The sequence below is a fragment of the Phocoena phocoena genome, chromosome 2 (assembly GCF_963924675.1).
Source record: "Phocoena phocoena chromosome 2, mPhoPho1.1, whole genome shotgun sequence".
In the NCBI taxonomy this organism is placed as follows: Eukaryota; Metazoa; Chordata; class Mammalia; order Artiodactyla; family Phocoenidae; genus Phocoena; species Phocoena phocoena.
In genome coordinates this window covers 49,551,599-49,573,884 of record NC_089220.1, presented here as the reverse complement: position 1 = coordinate 49,573,884, position 22,286 = coordinate 49,551,599, and the positions used below count along the sequence as shown (strand labels likewise).

Genomic DNA, 22,286 nt, shown 5'->3' with positions numbered 1-22,286 from the left:
AGATCACTAACATTTTTATATTAAAAATCTAAATACTATTGTTCCAGTGATATGTCTAATTACTGCATGACTACAGAAAATACTCCTATAAATTCAATGACTTACAGTCAGAAGTCTTTCAGCGGTTGGTCTTTTTTTGGGGTTTTTGGTTAGTGCTATTTTGACAAAATTATGGAATGTTGATGACCTTCAAATAAAAAGAGACACGTACAAAAATATTTCACTAATATTAGTTCTTTGGTGTTACTAAATAAAATTAACTTACAAGCAGTTAGAAAGACTGAAACACATGATTGTTTTTCTTTGGCCTCTTAGCTCTATATAAGCCAAAAAACTAAACCCAAAGCACAGTATATTCCTTATAGAGAATATACCAGCTTCATCTCTTAAGTAAAATGCAATAAGTTAACAGAACACTAATATATAATCTCTAAAACATACACTAAAAACTAGAAATGGGTAGATGTGTCATCTATAAGGTTTATAACCTTGTGTTCTAGGTACGACTTAGGAGTCAAAATGACCTTTTTTCATTGCCTAATTTATACAGTATGTAAATGTTTTGTTATACCCAAATTGTTGGGTGGCATGAGGTAGGGTGAGTAATGTAAGAGACTGTTTAAATCCTTAAAAAGTCACTGAATTTCTCAGGAACATGGTCAAAGAAGAGGGAGCGATCTTTGTAAACAGATGAGTTTTCCTGCTACCTGTGTTGATGAAATGGGGAAAGGAAGAAGATATAAATTAAAGGAATCTGGGAATTCCCTGGCGGTCCAGTGGTTAGGACTTGGCGCTTTCACTGCCGTGGGCCCGGGTTTGATCCCTGGTCGGGAAACAAAGATCCCGCAAGCTGAGCAGCCAAAAAATTAATTAATTAATTAAGGAAATCATATTTTGATTATGAACTAAAGGCAAAGAGAGCTACTGCCGAGATTCCACTGGAGGAGGGACTGGGCAAGAACCAAAGAGAATAACCTTAATCATTACCAATGACAGCAACGACATAGCAGTTCTCTTCAGAGAAATCAAATCACTACATTACACGTGGTAGCTTGTGGCACACATATCACGGAGTGAGAAGGCACCTGAGACTGGCAAAGGTACTCCAATGGTAATGACTGTTCTGGAATCTGACTACGAACGCAGCTGTTTTAGCTAACAGTCATTCATTCCTGAATGAATATTCAGTCATTCCTGCCACAAAGTCCTCCAGTTCCAGTTGTTTAGGAACTTAGGCTAATAACGAATAGGAAGAAACCCACGTCAATACAAAGGAATACAGCTAGCAGAAGGATATAAACTCCTTTACTTCTACAGTGTGATTTGCCTTTCATTCCTGGCATTATCCCCAGAATGGCCTGGCTCCTAAATAACACTATGTACATACAGAGAGGCTAATAAACATAAAAAAGTGGTTTAGAACTTGTACTGGGGACAGGCCTCTTAGAATCGGTAATAAGATATGGACTGTCTCCCCAGAAAAAATGAATACACATAAAGAATTCTGGGGGCTCATGTATTTCCCAAGATCTCCCAAGAGATCCATGTAATCTAGATGAAGAATTACTGAATTTAAGAATTTGGAAACTTCTATTTCCATGGTTTCTTTTATTAAATGTATGGAAAGACATTACCAGAAAAACAATTTTCAGTTTTTCCCATTTAATTGAAGACGTCTTTTACGGACTGTAATAGGCAAACTGCTTTACTTTGTACGAGAAACAAAAGATTAGGATGCAAATAAGTAATAACCTTTTGAATGTTAGGGAAAGAAGTAGAGAAAAGCCAGTAGGGATTGATCTTAAATGTCACTGTATCTGGGAAACCTTCTCCTATAACTTCTCATGGAAGTCAACATGTAATTAATGGGAGTAAAGGAATACAGGGCAAAATATGAATCTCCAAAATCTTAATATATTCATTTCAAATCATTTCCTTACCACACCTCCTATTCAAGCTGCCAAAAACTAATAAAATGCTCAGAGTTTTATGAGAGAAGTACATTATAAAAGAACACTGACCAGAAAATAAACCTAGATCCTTGCAATAGCTCTGCAAGTAAATTAGATATGTAACTTCAGGGAAACTGTTTAATGCCTCTGGGTTTCAGTTTCACCACTTTTAAAATAAGGGAGGGCTCCCCTGGTGGTGCAGTGGTTGACAGTCCGCCTGCCAATGCAGGGGACACGGGTTCGTGCCCCGGTCTGGGAGGATCCCACATGCTGCGGAGGGGCTGGGCCCGTGAGCCATGGCCGCTGAGCCTGCGCGTCCGGAGCCTGTGCTCCACAGCAGGAGGGGCCACAACAGTGGGAGGCCCGCGTACCGCAAAAATAAATAAATAAATAAATAAAATAAAATAAAATAAAATAAGGGAATTGAACCTTTGTCCCTTTCAGCCATAAAATGCTATAAATCTATATATATTCTATAACTCACCATTTTGTTTTGTCCTTTAGTTTCGGAGGCTGAAAATTACTTTTTGACATTAAGAAGAGGGCCCTGGAATAAAAATTTCAGTTAAAGAGCAATACAAAACACTTTAATTATTACATTTAATAATCAGAATCATATTCTATAATGAATTTATGCAAGATTACTACATATATAGGTACTCATGATAACTGGTATGGAATATGGAAATTAATATTTTATATTTTGGATACCCTATGAAAAATTTCTCCTGGTTACAGAAAGGATCTTTAAGTTTCCAACAAGCTCTTATTCACACGGTGAAGCACCAAATGTTTGAGAAGGTTTTTATTACCATACCATTACATATATAACTAGTGTTGTATCTTAAGCACAAGTCTATATAATTGTGTATCATTCTGTAACACACAGAGATGATATGCTACTCTAACATTAGGTTGTATGTTTAACCAAAGATTAGCCTCTACAATTATTTTGGGTGAATAGGCAAATTATACCCACTTCCTAGTCTGTCCCCTTTTGGACAATAATTTTCCACATTCTCTTGTTATGAATGATACAGAAATCAACCTACAAGAGGACTTTCCTTCTCGATGAACTTACCTTTGACCAATTTTTTTAATGGACTATAGGGCTAGACGGATGGAAGATTTAAGAAGGAAGTTTTATTTCAGTATTTCCTACAAAACCCCATATTTCCAAGTAAACTCCTTAGTCTTTTTTTTAAAATACCAAAGATATTTTCTCTTTTTAAAAATTAAATGATTCATTTATAAAGGAAAACCTTAAAAGAAAAAAAGTCCGATTCCTCCCACCTTAAGACATTATTTAAAATGTTCTTCTTTTCTTTTCAGTCTTTATCTAAATATCAACCAATTACTGATTTATTATAATTATAATAGGTAATATTCTGTTCTGCTTTTTTCACTAATAATCAATTTTCCATGTTGCTGTGGTTTATATATATATATATATATATTAGCTGCCCTTAACTGCTAAATAATTTGCTTAACAATTCACCAACGAATGGACATTTAGATTTTTCCCTGTAATCCCTAAGTGAATAATTCTTAGCTTTTTCTTTTCTTGAATTATTTCCTAAGTATAACTTTCCCAATAGTGGAATCAGTGCAACATTTTTATTGCCCATAACAAATAACATCTAAAATATTTCCCTAAAGGCCTGTACTTAACAGCATTTCAGCTAAAAGCAGATATTGTTTAACTTATATATCTTTAGGTACTTGCAAGGTTAAATAATTTTCCATGTTTCTTTAGTGTCTGGTACTTGCTCATAAACAATTTATCTTTTGCTCTTAAGAGTCTTTGAATGAGTTATCTACATAATATATAGTAATCTGCTGTCTAACATGTTAGGAGAATACTGTATTTTGTTGATTTTCTTTTTAACTTTATACTATTTACATTAAAAGTTTAAATTTTAGCCCAATTTATTTTTCCCTTCAAAATATTAAAAACCCCTTCACAGTCTCTCAAATATTTTTTCTGAGATAATATACTATAAAATATAAATGATTATACTAAGCATCTACCTGCTCCTTATCCCTAGACAAAGTAAAAAGAAACAAAATCAAATGAGAATAGAAAAAAAAACTCATTTGCATTCTATCATCTGTTTATAGATCCACTTAGGACAAAAAAGCCCATTTTTAATTAACAGATGAATAAACAAAGACTTAAAAAGACTTTTTTAATGGTAACTGCTGTATCCTAGTATGATTTTTAAAGGAAATTTTTTTTACACTTCAGACAGTATAGATGATTCACTCTATGTTGTCTTAGAAGTAGCAATACAAGAGAGATCAGGTTTTAGATGAGATTATCCCTAAGTCCCTCAGAACACTTTCACTATTTCAACATACTTTAAAATGAGCTTGGAATACCCAAGTTATGAGTATTTCACTCTCCCTGAAGCCCTTACTAGTAACTGCATAATTGTAAATATTGAGGACACCTCATGGGATGAAGATCAAACATAGGTGGCTGAAGTTCTCCAAGTTCAATTGCTGTTATTCCTACTGCCCAGATATCACAGAGTTGGTTGTAGCCACCATTCTTTTCTACTGCTGCAACTTCTGGGGCCATCCTAGAAGGAATCAATTAATATAACATTTTTATTTTTAAAAAATGATATGAAATCTGTTCTTTTTTATATTCACTAGACTTCTTGGAGGGAAAGAGGCTGAGAGGCATTTACTAGGAAAGAAGAAACTTTACTAGAAAAGAATATAAGACCACATATATACACAGATACACACACTCTTTTAAAACTTATTATTTAAAAATCTTGAATCTTCTCTGAATACTGTTGCTCTGAGGAAAAACTGTGTTGTCTTACTTTAGTTTCTGTCTTGTGAATCTTGTTTTATAACATGGGAAAAGAAAAAGAACACCTAAATCTCTGTGAAGGTCAGAGAAAAGCTCCCAAAGGAGGAGAGATTTATAGAATGAATTAGCAGGGAGCTAAGGGGGCTTGAGGAACCTGGATATTTTAGTCAGAGGAAACAAGTGCAAATGCAGGGGGACAGGAGAGCACAGAACACCTGGAAAGGTGATAGGACAGTGCTACTCAATATACGATCTACAGACAGGTATAGGGCCATAAACAGCTTGTTATCAGTCTGTGATAAGCGCAGAAACTGAGAGCAGGTATTCTCATCCAGATAAATGATCATTTTTTTAGTAGTTTATTAATTTATTTTATAAATGTATTAGTCTGTGATGGACAGAAAATGAAAAAAAAATAAAACAAGGTCATTCATCACAGTTTGAGAGGGTCTAGAACGTATTTGGAAAATAAAACTCAGAGACAGAGGCTAGATAATGAATGATTATATAAGGAAGTTTAGACTTTACTGTAAAAAATGAAAGATTTAATTATGATATAAAATTATGGCAACATGAAGGATAGTGTGAGAAGAGGTGAAACCAGAATCAGGTAGATGAGTTAGAAGACTATCTGAAAAACACAAGGGAAAAATAAAGGACTTTTCAAAGGCAGTGGCAGTAGGCATAGAATGAAAGGGGCTGACTGAAGAGATTGAGTATAAAATGCTTGTGGATACTGAAGTAGTGCTATTATCAAACAACTGTTGAGTATATATAAGACTGAAGGTCAACTGAGTAGCTGAATTCGAATTACCTATTTGGGAGTCAATGGTGTATAATGATGGCATCTGAAGTTATAAAAGCATAGGTGATATTGCTCAGGGGAAATACTCTTTTATTTTTTGAATGTTTATAATTTTTAAATTATTTTTTATGTTGAATATCAACAAGGTAGAAGTTGTTTTTATGTGCACTTAGGTTACACAAACTTATATAACACAATGTCTCTCAACTTAAGCGTGGTTAAGGATATAAAACACCTATACCAAAAATGCTACATGCAAGTACTACATACATAATAATGGGTATAGGATTAAAGAGAAGAAAATGATCACCATGGAACAAGATGATTACAGGCAAGTTTCACAGAGTAAGGAAGTTGAGCTGGAATCCAGAGAAAACATACAGATTTCATCTCCTGTGCCCACTAGAATCAGTGGCGGCTAACTGAGCGCCAAATTGACCAGGACTGTTGTCAACAGTCATGAGCCTATCCACTGACCATTCATCTTTTACAACATGATTTTTAATACCAGCAACTTATCCCATTGACTTGAATGACTGTACATAATTTCCTTATAATTCCTGTTACATATGCATACTTTCAATTTTTCATTATTAAAGAAATGTGATAAAGCTTTTCATATATCAATTTATGGCTCTCTGATAAATTACAACAAGCAGAATTGAGACTAAAGAACATAAACATTGTTTAAGGTTTTTGAAAAACATTACTGCCAAATTATCCTTCAAAACTGTTCTACTAGCTTCCACTTTCACTGTCAAATATTTAGTGATAGTCATAGGTATTACCCATGATTCCAAATATTTTTTAATTTGATAGAAAAGAATATCATTGTTTATTTAATGTACAGTTTTGGTCATCACTGGGGGAAACAATTTTCATATTTTATGAGATCTCATATATTTTTTTGAAATCTCATATATTTTAATAACTGCTTCTAATTAGCAGAAACATTCTTTTTATTGAATTGTTAAGAACTTACATATTAACGATATTAAAACCTAATTTGTCGTATTTTCTTTCTTGATTTGTTACTTGCCTTTTACTTTTGTTTAAGCTGGTAGACATACAGAAGCCTTAAACTTTCATGTAGTTAAATCTATCAAACAAATCTAGCAATGTTTTATACTTTTATGCCAAGAAAGGCTTACTCACCTCTTGAAGCAGTCAGTCACTGACAGTTCTTTTGGTTTCATCTTTATATTTAACCATTCCCATACACAACTTTTGAAAATCGAAGTGAGGATTTTTATTGTATAACTTGTGAATTTTATTTTTAAAGAAAAAGTATTAGCAATGTGAGTTTTAAAACTTTATATAGGGCTTCCCTGATGGCGCAGTGGTTAAGAGTCCGCCTGCCAATGCAGGGGACACGGGTGCGAGCCCTGGTCCGGGAAGATCCCACATGCCGCAAAGCAACTGAGTGTGTGCGCCACAACTACTGAGCGTGCATGCTACAACTACTGAAGCGCGTGTGCCTAGAGCCTGTGCTCCGCAACAAGAGAAGCCACAGCAATGAGAAGCCCACGCACTGCAATGAAGAGTAGCCCCCGCTCGCCACAACTAGAGAAAGCTCACGCGCAGCAAAAAAGACCCAACGCAGCCCAAAAAAAACCACAAAAAACCTTTATATAAAAATTTGCTAATGAGATAAAAAGACTGAACACATCAAATCTAGTATAAATATCATCCCTGATCAATAACTCTTTGAGGTTCCATCTACAATTTATTTTGGCATTAGGTAAGAAGTATGGAGCTACTCTAAAATTCTTTCCAAATAATAAATTATCCAAGCACTGTATATTAAAGAATCCAATCTTTCACATAAACTTTAAATGTCACTTTTTACAATACTCAGTATTTTACACATTAAGATTTATTACTAGGCTTTTTATTATATTTCAATTATCTAACTTCATTAATGAAAGCAGTGTTTTAGAAAGATTATTTTGTTAGTAATTGGTAGGATGCATTAGAAGTAGGGTGGTTGGTGAGGACTAATGGTAGTGTAGGATGCATGAGTTTTAACAAGAAAGTGAAGTCCTAGATTAAAATACAAGCAATACCAAAGAAAGGGTAATAAAATGACAGAAGATTGTAATACAATTTTCTTTTGAAAATCTCCTACCTATGAGTCCTCTCAACACAGCATCTGAGGGACAGTAGGAATTATTAGCACTTTAACACAGGGAAAGCTGGACAATGGAAATGTGTATCAAAATTCCCTAACCCAATCAGACCTATGATAGTGTCAAGGAGCACGCAAGTGTCCAGACTCCAGTCAAGCATGAATTTTATTACTAAGCAACAATGCTGATCACTAACCTTGAAGAAATAAAAATGCACAAAATTCAATTATAATAATATCTTACCAATAAGGGGTGCCAATGAAAGATTTTCTCTTGGCAATGGTAGCTGTTATTTTTGCAGCCACACCAAAGTCAGCTGGTGGGGAAAAAAACAAAACAGAAAATTTTGGTTTTCAATAAAACCACCACCATTTCTATATTTTACACTCAGGGATGCCATTATTAATAATTCAGATAGTAATACTAAAGAAATGTATATATATTGAATACCTAAATCTCTTCTTGCTTAGTTCAAAACATAATCATTCAAAGAAAATAACTTATTGGTACTTTATTAGAATGAAAACATACTTTATTAAGAACACAGACAATAAAAATATTTCCATTACAAGTACCTTGAGTTAAGTTGGAAAAAAAAAAAATCCACCTGGATTGCTTTTATTCTAACACAACCAGGTTAGAATTTTGGTGCTATTTTTAAAAGTTCTTTTTTCTATGTATAAACTTCTTTTATTGCTGTTAAACTGGTTATAAAAAACTAAAGACTCACATAGTTCATTTTTGTCATTTAACACATTAGGGGATTTTACTCTTATTCTTCTTAACTATTAATTTTGATGACTGAATAATGTTCCGTAAGTTGATTTATCACAGTTTAAAAGTTTTTCTACTGCTAGACCTATGTTTCCATTTTTTCCCTATTATAAATAATGTTATGATTAATACTTTAGCAAATATGGATTTTTTATCTTTAGGATTAACTTCCTTAAACTGAATAAAGTAAAATTACTGGGTCAAAAGATGAACATTATTGTGGCTCTTCATGTGAATATTAAATTTGTATAATGTTATTCTCATTTAAAATTATACTAAAATTTTTTGAAAAAAAATTTTAGGAATTTGAAATAACATACCTAATTTTACGTCACCATGATCTGTCAATAAAATATTTGCACCCTAAAACAAAAATACAAATACCATTAAATTAGCATCATAAAATTCCTTTCAATAAAATTATCAATTTAAACATACTGAATTTATTTTTTATTATTATTCTTTTATTGAAGTGTAGTTGATTTACAGTGTTGTGTTAATCCCTGCTGTACAGCAGAGTGACTCAGTTATACACGTAGAGACATTCTTTTTTTTAATATTCTTTTCCATTATGGCTTATCTTAGGATATTGAATATAGTTCCCTGTGCTATACAGTAGAACTTTGTTTATCCATCCTATATACAATAGTTTGCACCTGCTAATCCCAAACTCTCAGTCCTCCCCTCCCCCACCCCCCTCCCCCTAGGCAACCACAGGTCTGTTCTCTATGCCTTTGAGTCTTAAACATATTGAGTTTAAATTGAGTTAAATAAACTTACCTTGATATCTCTATGCATTTTGCCTTTAGTATGCAAATAGGCAAGACCCTGAAGTTTTAAAAAAAAAAAAGTATGCATTAGCAAAACTACAAACTTCACATCTAAATTTCTACTTAAAGATCTTACTGAATAAGAAAAACTAGAATGTCCTTTATTCGAGGGGAAAAAACCTAGATGTGTTTCTTCTTATTAATCAATGTTTACTGTATTTTAAGACTTCTGAATTCATTTTCTGATAAAAATCAGAAATATTTTACTATAACACCTGTCACCACAATCAAGATAATTAACATATTCATCACTCCCAAAAGTTCCTCCCACACATAAACACTGATACACTTTGTTGCTATAAATACTTCCAAAATTTTCTAGAGTTTTATGTAAACGGAATCATACAGTATATTCTTTTTTATCTGGCTTCTTTCATTCACAATAATTAATCTGACATTCCCTGTTAATGTGTTATCAATATTTCATTCTTTCTTATCACTGAGTAGCATTCCACTGTACAGATATTACAGAATTTGTTTATTTGTTCACCTGTTGATAGACATTTGGGTTGCTGGGCTGTTTCCAGCTTTTGGCTATTATATATAAACCTGCTTTGAAGATTTATGTCAAATATTTGTATGATTTTTCCCTCTTGGGTAAATACCTAGGAGTATAATGGCTGGATCAGATGGTGGTACAAGTTTAAACTTTTAGGAAACTGCCAAACTGTTTTCCAAAGCAGCTATACCGTTTTACACTGAACCTAGCAGTGTACGAGAGTTCCAGTTAATCCACATTCTCACCAACCTTCCAAAGGTCAGTCTTTTTAATTTTAGCCATTCTAACTGGTGTGTAGTAGTATCTCACTATAGTTTTAATTCACACTTTTCTAATAACTAATGATATTGAGCATCTTTTCCATGTCCTTATTTGCCATCCATACAGCTTCTTTGATGAAGCATCTGTTTAAATCTTTTGTCCATTTGTTTATTTGGTGGTTGTTTTCCTATTATTGAGTTTTGAGAGTACTTTATATACTCTGGATACAAGTCCTTAATCAGATTTATACTTTGCAAATATCTTCCTCTGGCCTGTAGCTTGTCTTTTTATTCTCTTAACAGTGTGTCTTGAAAAGCAGAAGTTTTAAATTTTGACAAAGTCAAATTTGCCAAGTTTTTCTTTTATGGATCATGCTTTTTATGTTACGTCCGAAAAGGCTTTTATTAACTCAAGATTGCAAAATTTTCTATGTTTTCTTCTAGAAGTTCTAGTTTGAGGTTTTATATTTAGATCTAAGTGATTAGTATTGAGTTAATTTTTACACATGGTATGAAATGTGGTTCAAAGTTCATGTGTCTGTATATGGGTCAAAGTTAACGTGTCTGAAGTTATAATAATAAGTTCAATTATTCCAGAACCATTTATTGAAAAACGTATCCTTTCTCCTTTGTCAAAAATCAGTAGCCATATATGCATGGAATTACTTCTGGTCTTTCTATTCTGTTCCACTGAACTACTTATCTACCCTTATGCCAATGCTTACTACTATGCTTTGTTAGTGTAGTTTTATAAGTCTTGAAATTGCTCCTGTTGGCCCTCAAATTTTTTTGTTCTTTTTCACAATTGTTTGACTATTCCAGTTCCTTTGGGTTTCTGTAGGAATTTTAGAATCAGCTTGTCAATTTCTAGAGGGAAAAAAAAAAAAAAGCTTCCTTTGATTTTGACTGGAACTGCATTGAATCTATACGTCAATTTGGGGAGAACTGATATCTTTACTGAACTTTCTGATCCATGAATATAGGAATACTACAGATAGCAAAGCTCTCAGTTTACTTAGGTCTTCTTTAATTTCTCTAAGCAGTTTTATAGTTTTTAGTATATAGGTATTCATGCATCTTTGTCATATATATCCCTAAGAATGTCATATTTTTGTTATTATAAATTGTATTTTTTAATTTCTGATTGTTGCTAGTGTATGGAAATCCAATTGATTTTGTATATTGATCTTGAATCTTGCAAACTTCCTAGTCTCACTCACTAGTTTTAGTAGATACTTTGCAGATTCTATTCCATTTTCTACAAAGATGGTTATGTGGTCTGTGAATAAAGACAGTTTTAATTCTTACTTTCTAGTCTAGATGCCTTTTATTTCATTGCTTTTGCTTTTTGTCCTGGCTAAACCTCCTAGTACTATGTTAAAAAGAAGCGGTGAAAGCAGACATCTTTGCTTTGTTTGATTGACCTTTGTGGGAAAGAATCTAGTCTTTTACATTAAATATGATTTAGTCATAAGTTTGCCACAGGTGCTCTTTAGCAGGCTGAATTAGTTCCTTTCTTTTCTCAGTATGCTAAGAATTTTTATCAGAAATAAATCTTGGATTTAGCTAAATGCGTTTCTGTATATCTATTCAGATGATCACATGGTTTTGCTTCTCTTTTTGTTTGCTAATATAATCAATTACTTGAAATGATTTTTGAATGTTAAATCAACACTGCCTTCTAGGATAAACCTTACTTGTTTATGATGTATTACCTTTTTATATATTGTTTGACTACCTTTGCTAACCTTTTATTTTCCTTTTCAATTTTTGTACCTATTAAACGTTCATGAAGGATATTAGTTCACAGTTTTGTTCTTTTGTAAAGTCTGATTTTGGTTTCAGATCAATGCTGACCCATAAGATGATCTGGGAGGTATTCTCTACTCTTCAATTTTCTAGAAGAGTTTGTGTTGAATTGGCATTATTTCTTCCTTAAATGTCTGGTAGAATTTATCCATGACATCATCTGGCTTGGACTGTTCTTTGTGGGAATAGATAGAGGACTGTCCAGATGATTTCTAATTGAGCTACGATAGCTTGTGCCTTTCAAGGACACTATTTCCATTTCATCTAAACTGCAGGCTTTTTTGCTATAATGTTGTTCATAATATTCCTTGGCTACTGAATATCCTTGTCATCCTTTTAATATTTATAGATTCTGTCATAATGTCCCTCCATTCATTCCAAATATTGGTACCTTGCATCTTCTCATTTTTCCTGATAATCTGGTTTATCAATTTTATTGATTTTCTTAAAGAATGAGATTTTGGTTTCGTTGATCTTTCTCGTATTATTCTGCTTTCTATTTCACGGATTTCCACTGTGATCTTTATTATTTCCGTCCTCTGCTTACTTTGGCTTTAATTTGATCACCTTTTTCTAGTTTCTTAAGTTGGAAGTTGAGGATTTTGTTCTGTGAGTTCAACTTTTTTAGATTCTACATATAACTGAGATTCTACATACAAATATTTGTTTTTCTGTGCCTGGCTCTTTTCACTTAGCATAATGTCCTCCAGGTTCATCTGTGTTGTAACAAGTGACAGGATTTCTTTTTTTGTGGCTGAATAATACTCCACTGTATTTATAAACCATGCCTCTTTATCCATTCACCGGTTGACAGACATTAGATGTGGAACTTTGTCAGCATAAGAGAATTTTTAAATTGGAACTAATATCTTGGAGGTCATCCCTTCTAGAGCCTCATTTTATACTTGGGGAACTACAACCATAGATGAGAGATCATGGTCATATACCAGGGCCAGACTGCAAACACAAGTTTTTGTTTTGTTTTCTACCTCCATCCAGTACTCTGTCCATTACTTAAAGAGGCAGTGATCTTTGGAAATTAAAACATAAAGAACACTGATCTGTCAACAATTTTCTGCTCTGAGTGCATGATTAGGTTTCTATTTTATATGGATATAAAAAAAGCAGATTTCTTTGTTATGTAAATATTACAGAAATATAAATTATTTATATATATGTTTACTTTCATATATCTAACAATAAAATTTTAAAGCATGTGGAAACCAACTCTTGGAAAAGACTAGAACTTTTCCTTAAATCAGGTCAAATTCCCAATTTCTAAAATATGGAAGAACAACATATAGAACATCAATTTCACTTCTAAACAAATTACACAATCTAGGAAATGCAGAGATAGAAGCATCAATTAACAAGTATCAGTTGTGAATTGCCAAAATAAAAAACACAGTCCCTACTACTTAATCTTGCTTCCTAAATTAAATGCCTTAAAGTATATGAACAAAATTATTAACTACTAATTTTTTCAATCACTAATCTTTCAAGGAACTAACAAAATAAATTGGAAGAAATGCTGCATACTCTATATACCTACTGAAGATTCATAACCTACTCTAACATACTAAAAGCTCTCACAGGATGTGAAATAAGGAAGTAAAGAAATCTCAACTTAATACGATGTTTAGAAGCTTCTAAAAAGGATTCTGATAACGATAGCATTTATTAATATTACACAGAACTTACATATTACAAAGATTTCCAGATAACATTCTGGGTTATTGTTATGCAACTTTACTCTCATTTTGGGAGAAATGGTAAAAGAACACATGTCTTTTGCAAAAGGATTCCTTTTACTGCCATAAACTTGAAGGGAAAGCTTAGACAAGGTGTTATAATTGAGAGGTCTGGTGATTCATTCATGAAAAACAATTCACACCTATGGCTTTCCTCAGCTTTGCAGCAATTGTGGGCTAAGCACTACAAAGCAGAACACCAAACGTCACCATTGTGTATACCAGCATCAACTTAAATGAATTTCTGAGACTCATTCACAAAAGAAATAACTAGGCTTACAGAATTACCATAGGTTAACAGAAAAATCTGGTTTACTCTTTTTCTTTTGGACAGATCACCATTTTATTGTTTTCAACTGTGAAACTAGAACTGCATTTCTATCTACATAAGCAAACATAGTACCTGTAAAGTTTCTCTGCATACATAGGCTATTTGCAATTCTGATAATGGTCCTGTAACTAGAAAGAAAAAAAGAGACCACATCGTTACACATTTGAATACAACAGATTAAAAACATTTTAAAAATGAGAAACAATTATAAAACTTCTGTATAAATCATTGGGTGACTTCTCCTCATGAGCATATATTATTCTTATAATCAGGAAACAAAAAAAAAGTAAAGTTGAAAATTTTTAAATGTACTTTAAAAATGGAAGATTTAAAACTACAATGAGGTATCATCTCACACCAGTCAGAATGGCCATGATCAAAAAATCTACAAAAAATAAATGCTGGAGAGGGTGTGGAGAAAAGGGAACCCTCTTGCACTGTTGGTGGGAATGTAAATTCATAGAGCCACTATGGAGAACAATATGGAGGTTCCTCAGAAAACTAAAAATAGAACTACCATACAACCCAGAAATCCCATTACTGGGCATATACCCTGAGAAAACCATAATTCAAAAAGAGTCATGTACCACAATGTTCATTGCAGCTCTATTTACAATAGCCAGGACATGGAAGCAACCTATGTGTCCAGCGACAGCTGAATGGATAAAGAAGATATGGCACATATATACAATGGAATATTACTCAGCCATAGAAAGAAACGAAACTGAGTTATTTGTAGTGATGTGGATGGACCTAGAGACTGTAATACAGAGTGAAGTAAGTCAGAAAGAGAAAAACAAATATCGTATGCTAACACATATATATGGAATCAAAAAAAAATGGTTCTGAAGAACCTAGGAGCAGGACAGGAATAAAGAGGCAGACGTAGAGAATAGACTTGAGGACACAGGGAGGGGGAAGGGTATGCTGGGACGAAGTGAGAGAGTGGCATGGACATACATACACTACCAAATGTAAAATAGATAGCTAGTGGGAAGCAGCCGCATAGCACAGGGAGGTCAGCTCGGTGCTTTGTGACCACCTAGAGGGGTGGGATAGGGAAGGTGGGAGGGAGACACAAGAGGGAGGAGATAAGGGGATATATGTATACATATAGCTGATTCACTTTGTTATACAGCAGAAACTAACACAACTTTGTAAAGCAATTATACTCCAGTAAAGATGTTAAAAAAAAAAATGGAAGATTTGTTCCATAACAACTTTGGACAGTGAAAATATTAAGCACCCATAATGTGCAAAGCACAGTACTGGACATCACAGGATGTTCTATACAAAGCAATGGACATGATCTCAATCCTGAACAATATTTTAAACAATAAAGCCGCCAAATGAGAAAAACATATATAATTAATTACAGTTACATACACAAGTTAGAGGACCATAAAGGGATCGACTGCTGAAATATACTAAAAGGCATCATTTATTTTTTTAAAAGTCTAGATATCATTTCCTTAGCATAATTCTTTACTATATCTATCGAAACAAGGAGCTTGATCCAATACCTTACCTAAGTATCCAAAAAGCAATTAGGTCACTTCTGAAAACCAAATCTCTCCCTATGAAATATAAAATCCTTCTGCAAGTACCCAACTAGGGGCTTTTGAAATATGCCTTCCAATATCATGAAAGAATATTTGAAATCCGGGGTGGTATTTGCTGACAGTGAAATCAAAATCAGATACACTTACATGTAATCTTTACTTACGAAAATATTTTACTACATATTTTAATCACTGGTTCCCTACACCTACTCAGGAACATAAAATTTTGATTCACAGTAATGATAAAATAGGAGTAATAGAAGGGTTTTGAAACCACTTTATTAACAGTTATTATAGGTGTAGTTATTCTTGATTACTATGCTATCTAGTATATTTACAGGGATGAATACTTTTTAGATTCAATTTAATTCAATAAATAGCAGGTTTAATAATGGAAAGCAGAAATTTCATAAAGAAATAAAATTAATGTCTCAAAATAATTCTTTCAATTTAAAAGGGTAAGTAGTAAAAAATAAAAAATGCCCACTGCATAGTTTTATTAATCCATATCCTTGAGTTCTCATTCTGTGAAAGTGTGGATAAAAATTATAAATATTGATATTAGATAAAAATTCTTCATATAAAAGATCATAATTCTTCATAAAATCATAGAAAATAATTTTATTTTTTAATATTTATTTATTTATTTAGGCTGCATCAGGTCTCAGTTGTGGCACGTGTTATCTTTAGCTGCAGCATGTAAGATGTTTTGTTTGTTTTAGTTGCGGCATGTGGACTTCTTAGTTGCGGCTTGTGGGCTTCTTAGTCTCGGCATGCATACGGGATCTAGTTCCACAACCAGGGATCGAACCCGGGCCCCCTGCACTGGGAGCATGGAGTCTTACTCACTGGACCACCAGGGAAGTCCCACAGAGAAGAATTTTAAACCAAGTGGCACAGAGCTGTTTTCTACCAATAATTTTTAAAAATCAACAACAGGGGTAAAATAAAAGAGAATAGTCATTCTAATATAGTATTATAAGGGAAAGTTCATTTCAGAAAGTTGTCTAAATTAACCTAATGCTAAATAAAATACTCCAAATTCTTAAAATTATATATTTTTAATACAAAAATATTATAGCAACAACTAAACTGTTTTCCTAGTTAGCAGCTTAAGTTATTATTAAGATAGACATGTAATTTGCTTTATGTGAGAGTCACCCTTTACATTTCAATTCTAATTTACAAGGAAGTTTAGGCAGCTTTGTTTGTAGATAAAATACTTCCCTAGAGACTACATAACCTAGAGACTACGTCTGAAAAGTTAAATCTGGATTGTTCAAGTACTCTCCGATTTCTCAGTTCAGGCTCCAGCAATTTAACTGAATAACCAACAAAATATAAAATATAGGTTGCTTTTACGCAATACTCCAGGAGCAGGACGGAAGAACAGTAAATCTACCTGTTAGTATCCATTGTTAACTAGAAATGTTAAATAACAGTCATTAAAGTCAAAGTTTTAAAATGTGGAGTCAAATTAACAGTACCATGGTAAATATCTTGAAGTGATCCGCCACCACAGTATTCCATACAAATCCATAGTTTTTCCCGACTAACATGAAAGAGAAAGAAAATTATATTAGTTAGTAATTCTCAACAACTGACATATTTTGAAGGCTGTCACTCTTTAGCACACAAAGGTTTAGGATACACTGCAGGTTTAGGATAGACTGCAACAGGAAATTGCCCTTCAGGATGCAGAAAAGCATATTAATTTCAGCTTTGTTCCCACCTTAAATGGTTTAGAATGTGCTCAATTTTATAAGCTAGAACACTTGCTTGTAATCATTCATAGTATTTCATTAAGGTTGCCAGATAAGGTATAAATGCATAAATGAAACTGTCATTATTAATATAAAAGAGTAGACAATAAGAAGACCTGAGAAATTTTAGAACTTCAGACAAATAATTTTTAAAATTTATATACAAAATAGCACTACATGAAAGGGAGGGGGTGTGTGAGCAAAGAAATATGAAATACAAAGACAGAGTAGATGCTTTTGTGTTTTTTACCTGAGATAGCTCCCGAAGTAGGCAACAATGTTGCAATGCTTACATTCTTTAACCATAAATATCTCTTGTTGAATCAAAGAAAAATCATCTCCTGAAAAACAAAATGATAATAACTTGGTCACCACGTTACATTTCGTGTCTCTATCTATAAGAAGGAAAACTTTACAGTAAGTATCAGAGATGAGGAATTAGACATTCTTAATACTTTAATGGGAATGTACACTGGTACATTCTTTCTATAAAGCCAGAAGCCTTAAAAATGTATAAAATCCTAGAACTCATAATTTCACTTCAAAATTTATTTTCTTGAGATATGCAGAGATGATATTCTCTACAGTGTTACTTAATAATGAAAGCATGGTAAAATAACTTATGGTACAGTCATAGATATTACAACACAGTTAAAACATGTTTTGATATGAAAACATGTTCATGATATATTAAGTGAAGAAGGGATATTACATATATATTATATAAGTACATATGTATACAGAAAAAAATGTCTCAAAAACATACACAATGTTTATGTCTGGGTATTAAAATTTAAAGTAACTTTGCTTTCTTGTTTTTTGAGTTGTATTTTCCAATTGTCTACCAAAAACCTATTTGTTTAACTAGAAAAAGTTATATTCAAATAAAATATTCGTTATTTATGGGAATTTTATGGTTGATATGGGAATACTGCCTAGAATGACATTGTCATCACCGAACTTCATTTTGCATAGAAAGAGTGTTTTACTCCAGTAAAAGGAGTTTAGAAGTTGATAAAATGATTGCATTTGTATTATGTAAATGCAATATAATGAAGAAGAGCTCGAGGTCTGGGTTAGACACACCTGGATTCAAGTGCCGATTCAGCCATTCACTGGCAATGTAACCTTGGGCAATCTAACTCTTCTGAATCACAGCTGAATCCATTAAAGTATCATCTGAATTCATTCCACCTGTTTGGCTTCCTTATCTACCACTTTCCAGAAACATTCCCTACATTTTGGTAATACCAGTTGCTGGCCATTTTTTTTTTTTTTTTGTGGTACGCGGGCCTCTCACTGTTGTGCCCTCTCCCGCCGCGGAGCACAGGCTCCGGACGCGCAGGCTTAGCGGCCATGGCTCACAGGCTCAGCCGCTCCGCGGCATGTGGGATCCTCCCAGACCGGGGCATAAACTCGTGTCCCCTGCATCGGCAGGTGGACCCTCCACCACTGCGCCACCAGGGAAGCCCAGCTGGCCATTTTTGTAATAGATTCTCATGCCCCTAAGCTTCTGTTTATGCAAGTCCCTCCGTTGGGAACGCTGTGAGAAAGAGTATGTAGTGCATTTAATACAATATTTGACACAGAATAAATGCAACAGTAATATTATTATATGTTGGAGGCAAGAAAGATACAAACAAAAGTGTTCCTTTTTAGGACATCACCATAAGATATTTTTTATTAGATAGTGTTTTGTAATGGTCTTTTGTAAAACAACATCACGTTTAAAACCAGTGGTGTCCAGATAAGCTCTAGCTCTAACTTAAAGTCATCTTAGAATAACATACAAGGCCAAGAAGGAAAAACTTAGAAATTAGGCTTTAGATAAACAAATAAAATTCTCACACAAATCAGAGATATTTTCCCCTTATATTACAACTTTCAATTCAGAGCTAAAAAAAGCTTTAAATATTTTTCTATGCCATAAAATACCTTTTAAAAAAACCAGTCATTAATGATGTGGTTTATACATATATTTAATTTAGGTATGATACACCAAATTTATTTATAATCATTATGGCACTCTTTTCAACAGTCCCTTCAAGTTAACATTAATTGATAATTAAGCTAAATAATTTAGTGTTACCAATTTTAAAGAACTAGATAAATCAAATAAGGGTACAATTTTCTAACAATAAAAATCTGAGTAAAAATCTTTAAAGAAAATTTAGCTTTTATTTGTAAAAATGGGAAAACCTATATTACATGAATGGTTACATATGCCTTAAACCTAAGTGCACAGTGGCAACATTTTATTTCAGCAAGCACCAGAGTTCCTAAAAAGTGAGGAAGAAAATAACTTCTTAATAATCTGCCAATAGGGACTTCTCTGGTGGCACAGTGGTTAAGAATCCACCTGTCAATGCAGGGGACAGGGGTTCGAGCCCTGGTCTGGGAAGATCCCACTTGCCACGGAGCAACTAAGCCTGTGTGCCACAACTACTGAGCCTGCGCTCTAGAGCCCGTGAGCCACAACTACTGAGCCCTCATGCCACAAATACTGAGCCCACACGCCTAGAGCCCGCACTCGCAACAAATAAGAAGCCACCACAATGAGACGCCCGCGCACCGCAATGAAGAGTCGCCTGCACTCGCCGCAACTAGAGAAAGCCCGCATGCAGCAACGAAGATCCAACGCAGCCAAAAATAATTTGCCAGTAGAAGGGGATCAACGAAGATAATCCAGAATAGATGATAATTTCATGTTCCCCATTATCAACCAAGGCAGAAGTACGGGATAACTCCTGAAGATTACAGTAAAAAGCTTGCAGCAACGAAGGTCCAACACAGCCAAAAATAAATTAATTAATTAATTTTAAAAAAAACAAAAAAACAACCTGTGCCCCCTGCAATGGAAGCACATAGTCCTAACCACTGGACTGCCAGGGAATTCCCTACCTAATCACTTTTAAATGTGCACAGAAGTCTTATATCTGAGCTGTGCTGAACAATTCTTCAGTTAAGTCTAGGATTTAGAATATATTTTCCCACAGGAGTAACTTCACAAATGGTGCCTAACTTCTTCATGATGTCTAAATTCTTAAACTGACCTGTAAAAGTCAATAATATGGCTCAATTAAAACTACGAGTAACAGACACTAATTCTTCAGGAAAATCAGCTGAGTTCCACACCATAACTGTGCTCCCAGTAGTAGCTGTGTGAGGTTTCTGCCAGGAAAGACACGGTCTTGGTGAGACTGAGTGACAGCTTTTTATGACTGTAGCTAGAAGCTAGAATTCACAAGAACAGGTCATTAATAACTCAGATGTTTGGGGACTGTGCCTTCTTTAATATATGTAACTTAGTGAATAAACTTCAGTTTTGAGTATGTTATTCAAATATCTATTTCACAGTATTGTCTTAAGCTTCAGTGCAAAGTGGGCAGAATCTTCTATGAACCGAAATTGTACCATGAAGCAGTTTTATGTAAAGATAATATTTTGTAGTTCATCCTAAAAGGCAAGTAAGCTAAATAGTTATTTATCACAGATATAGCTATTCTTTGATGGCTTACATCAGCCTCATGAAAATTACCTGAAATTTGGATTTATTTCATTCTTCTGATTGGGTGATACCAGATCACTGTTGCCTTTCACTGAGATACAGCATACAATCCCCTAAGTTCAGAGGCCTCAGGCCTGTAGGTTCCAGCTCTGTTGTTCATGCATAAATGGGTTTTGAGAAGCTATTTTCTCAAAAGAGAGAAGTTTCAATCTTCATACCCCAGCAGTCAACTAGAGTAGTTGAGGAACAGAGCCCCATATCTGCAGTTTTGACTATGTACCTGTTATTTTCACCTGAATGCCTTGCTAACACCTTGAATTTAATACGCCTGAGGGTTCCACATCTTCTCTCAGACACCAATTTTCTCTTTGGACTTTCCTACTTGTGCTGATGGCACTTTTTTCTAAAGGACTAACCACTGCCAGCCTGACCACAGCCCTCCTAAGAGAATCCACCTCCATGCAGCAAGACCTACTATGTGTGCCTTGTGGTTTTCTACTTGCTGAACGCACTGAGGTGGGACAAGTGATGTTAAAAAATGGGATGAACCAATCACATTTGGTGTCTTGAAAACCTGAAGCATGGAAAACTGAGTCAGTTGTTAGTTACAGGAGAATCACATTAAAAGTAGAATATTAGAATAAGAGTCCATGAATGACTGTGGCTAAGGTTCCTAGAAATGTCCTACTAAAAACCTGGCTGACGAGTATGTCCTTATTATATAGGAAGGGAAAAATCCACCAGAGACAGAACGTGTGGGTGTTTTTGCCCTTCTTCTCTGATAAGGGCAGTTGTGTGTTAGGGAACTCAACCTGATAGTCCTAGGAAAAAAACAAGTGTCCCCCTTCAGCCAGAAAGGTGATCCATAGGGAAGAAAGAGAGACAGTAGCTCTGTGTTTGAGATGGTATAGTGGAACCAGTCCAGATTTTCAGTGCTTTTAAGACTGGCTTGAGCTCTGAGAGGTAGCTGTAAAAAAGAACTGAAAAGTGCAGCATTAGTTATAGAGTTCTATATGGTTTGTTTGTTTATTATATTTGGCTGTGCCAGGTCTTAGTTGTGGCATGCAGGATCTTCGTCACCACCTTTGGGATTCTTAGTTGCAGCATGCGGGATCTAGTTCCCTGACCAGCGATCTTACCTGGGCCCCCTGCGTTGGGAGCGCAGAGTCTTAACCATTGGACCGCCAGGGAAGTCCCTCTAGATGGTACTGACACAGGGATGTATGTTTTAAATTTTTTTGAAAAAACCACTGTATTAGGGTTTAAGTTTGGCACATTCAGTGATCCCAGCCTTCACCACAGTGTTTCAAGGCTAACACTCAGAGACAGATTTGCTAATAATAAGGGTAACAAGCACTACAAGATTCTGAAGACCAAGTTTTAAAGGTGGACAAACTCCACCACTGTCCCTTGTTCCTAAGCCATCTCCTGTCTAGCAGCACACGGCAACCCTCAACTACAATTTTTAACTGAAGTAGGAAGCCCA

General features: G+C 34.3%; 1 protein-coding gene across 1 annotated transcript in view; it reads right to left on the bottom strand.

The window, feature by feature from the left end:
• Positions 1-22,286, bottom strand: part of MAP4K5 (mitogen-activated protein kinase kinase kinase kinase 5) — a 137,902-nt gene that overhangs the window by 61,631 nt on the left and 53,985 nt on the right. The window contains exons 4-12 of the mRNA XM_065872807.1: positions 17,543-17,633; positions 17,017-17,081; positions 14,040-14,095; positions 9,268-9,315; positions 8,808-8,850; positions 7,957-8,029; positions 4,406-4,537; positions 2,437-2,499; positions 106-187 (exon numbers count right to left, since the gene is read on the bottom strand). Coding sequence (XP_065728879.1) covers positions 106-187; positions 2,437-2,499; positions 4,406-4,537; positions 7,957-8,029; positions 8,808-8,850; positions 9,268-9,315; positions 14,040-14,095; positions 17,017-17,081; positions 17,543-17,633 — 653 coding nt within the window. The remainder of the gene's footprint in view (positions 1-105; positions 188-2,436; positions 2,500-4,405; positions 4,538-7,956; positions 8,030-8,807; positions 8,851-9,267; positions 9,316-14,039; positions 14,096-17,016; positions 17,082-17,542; positions 17,634-22,286) is intronic.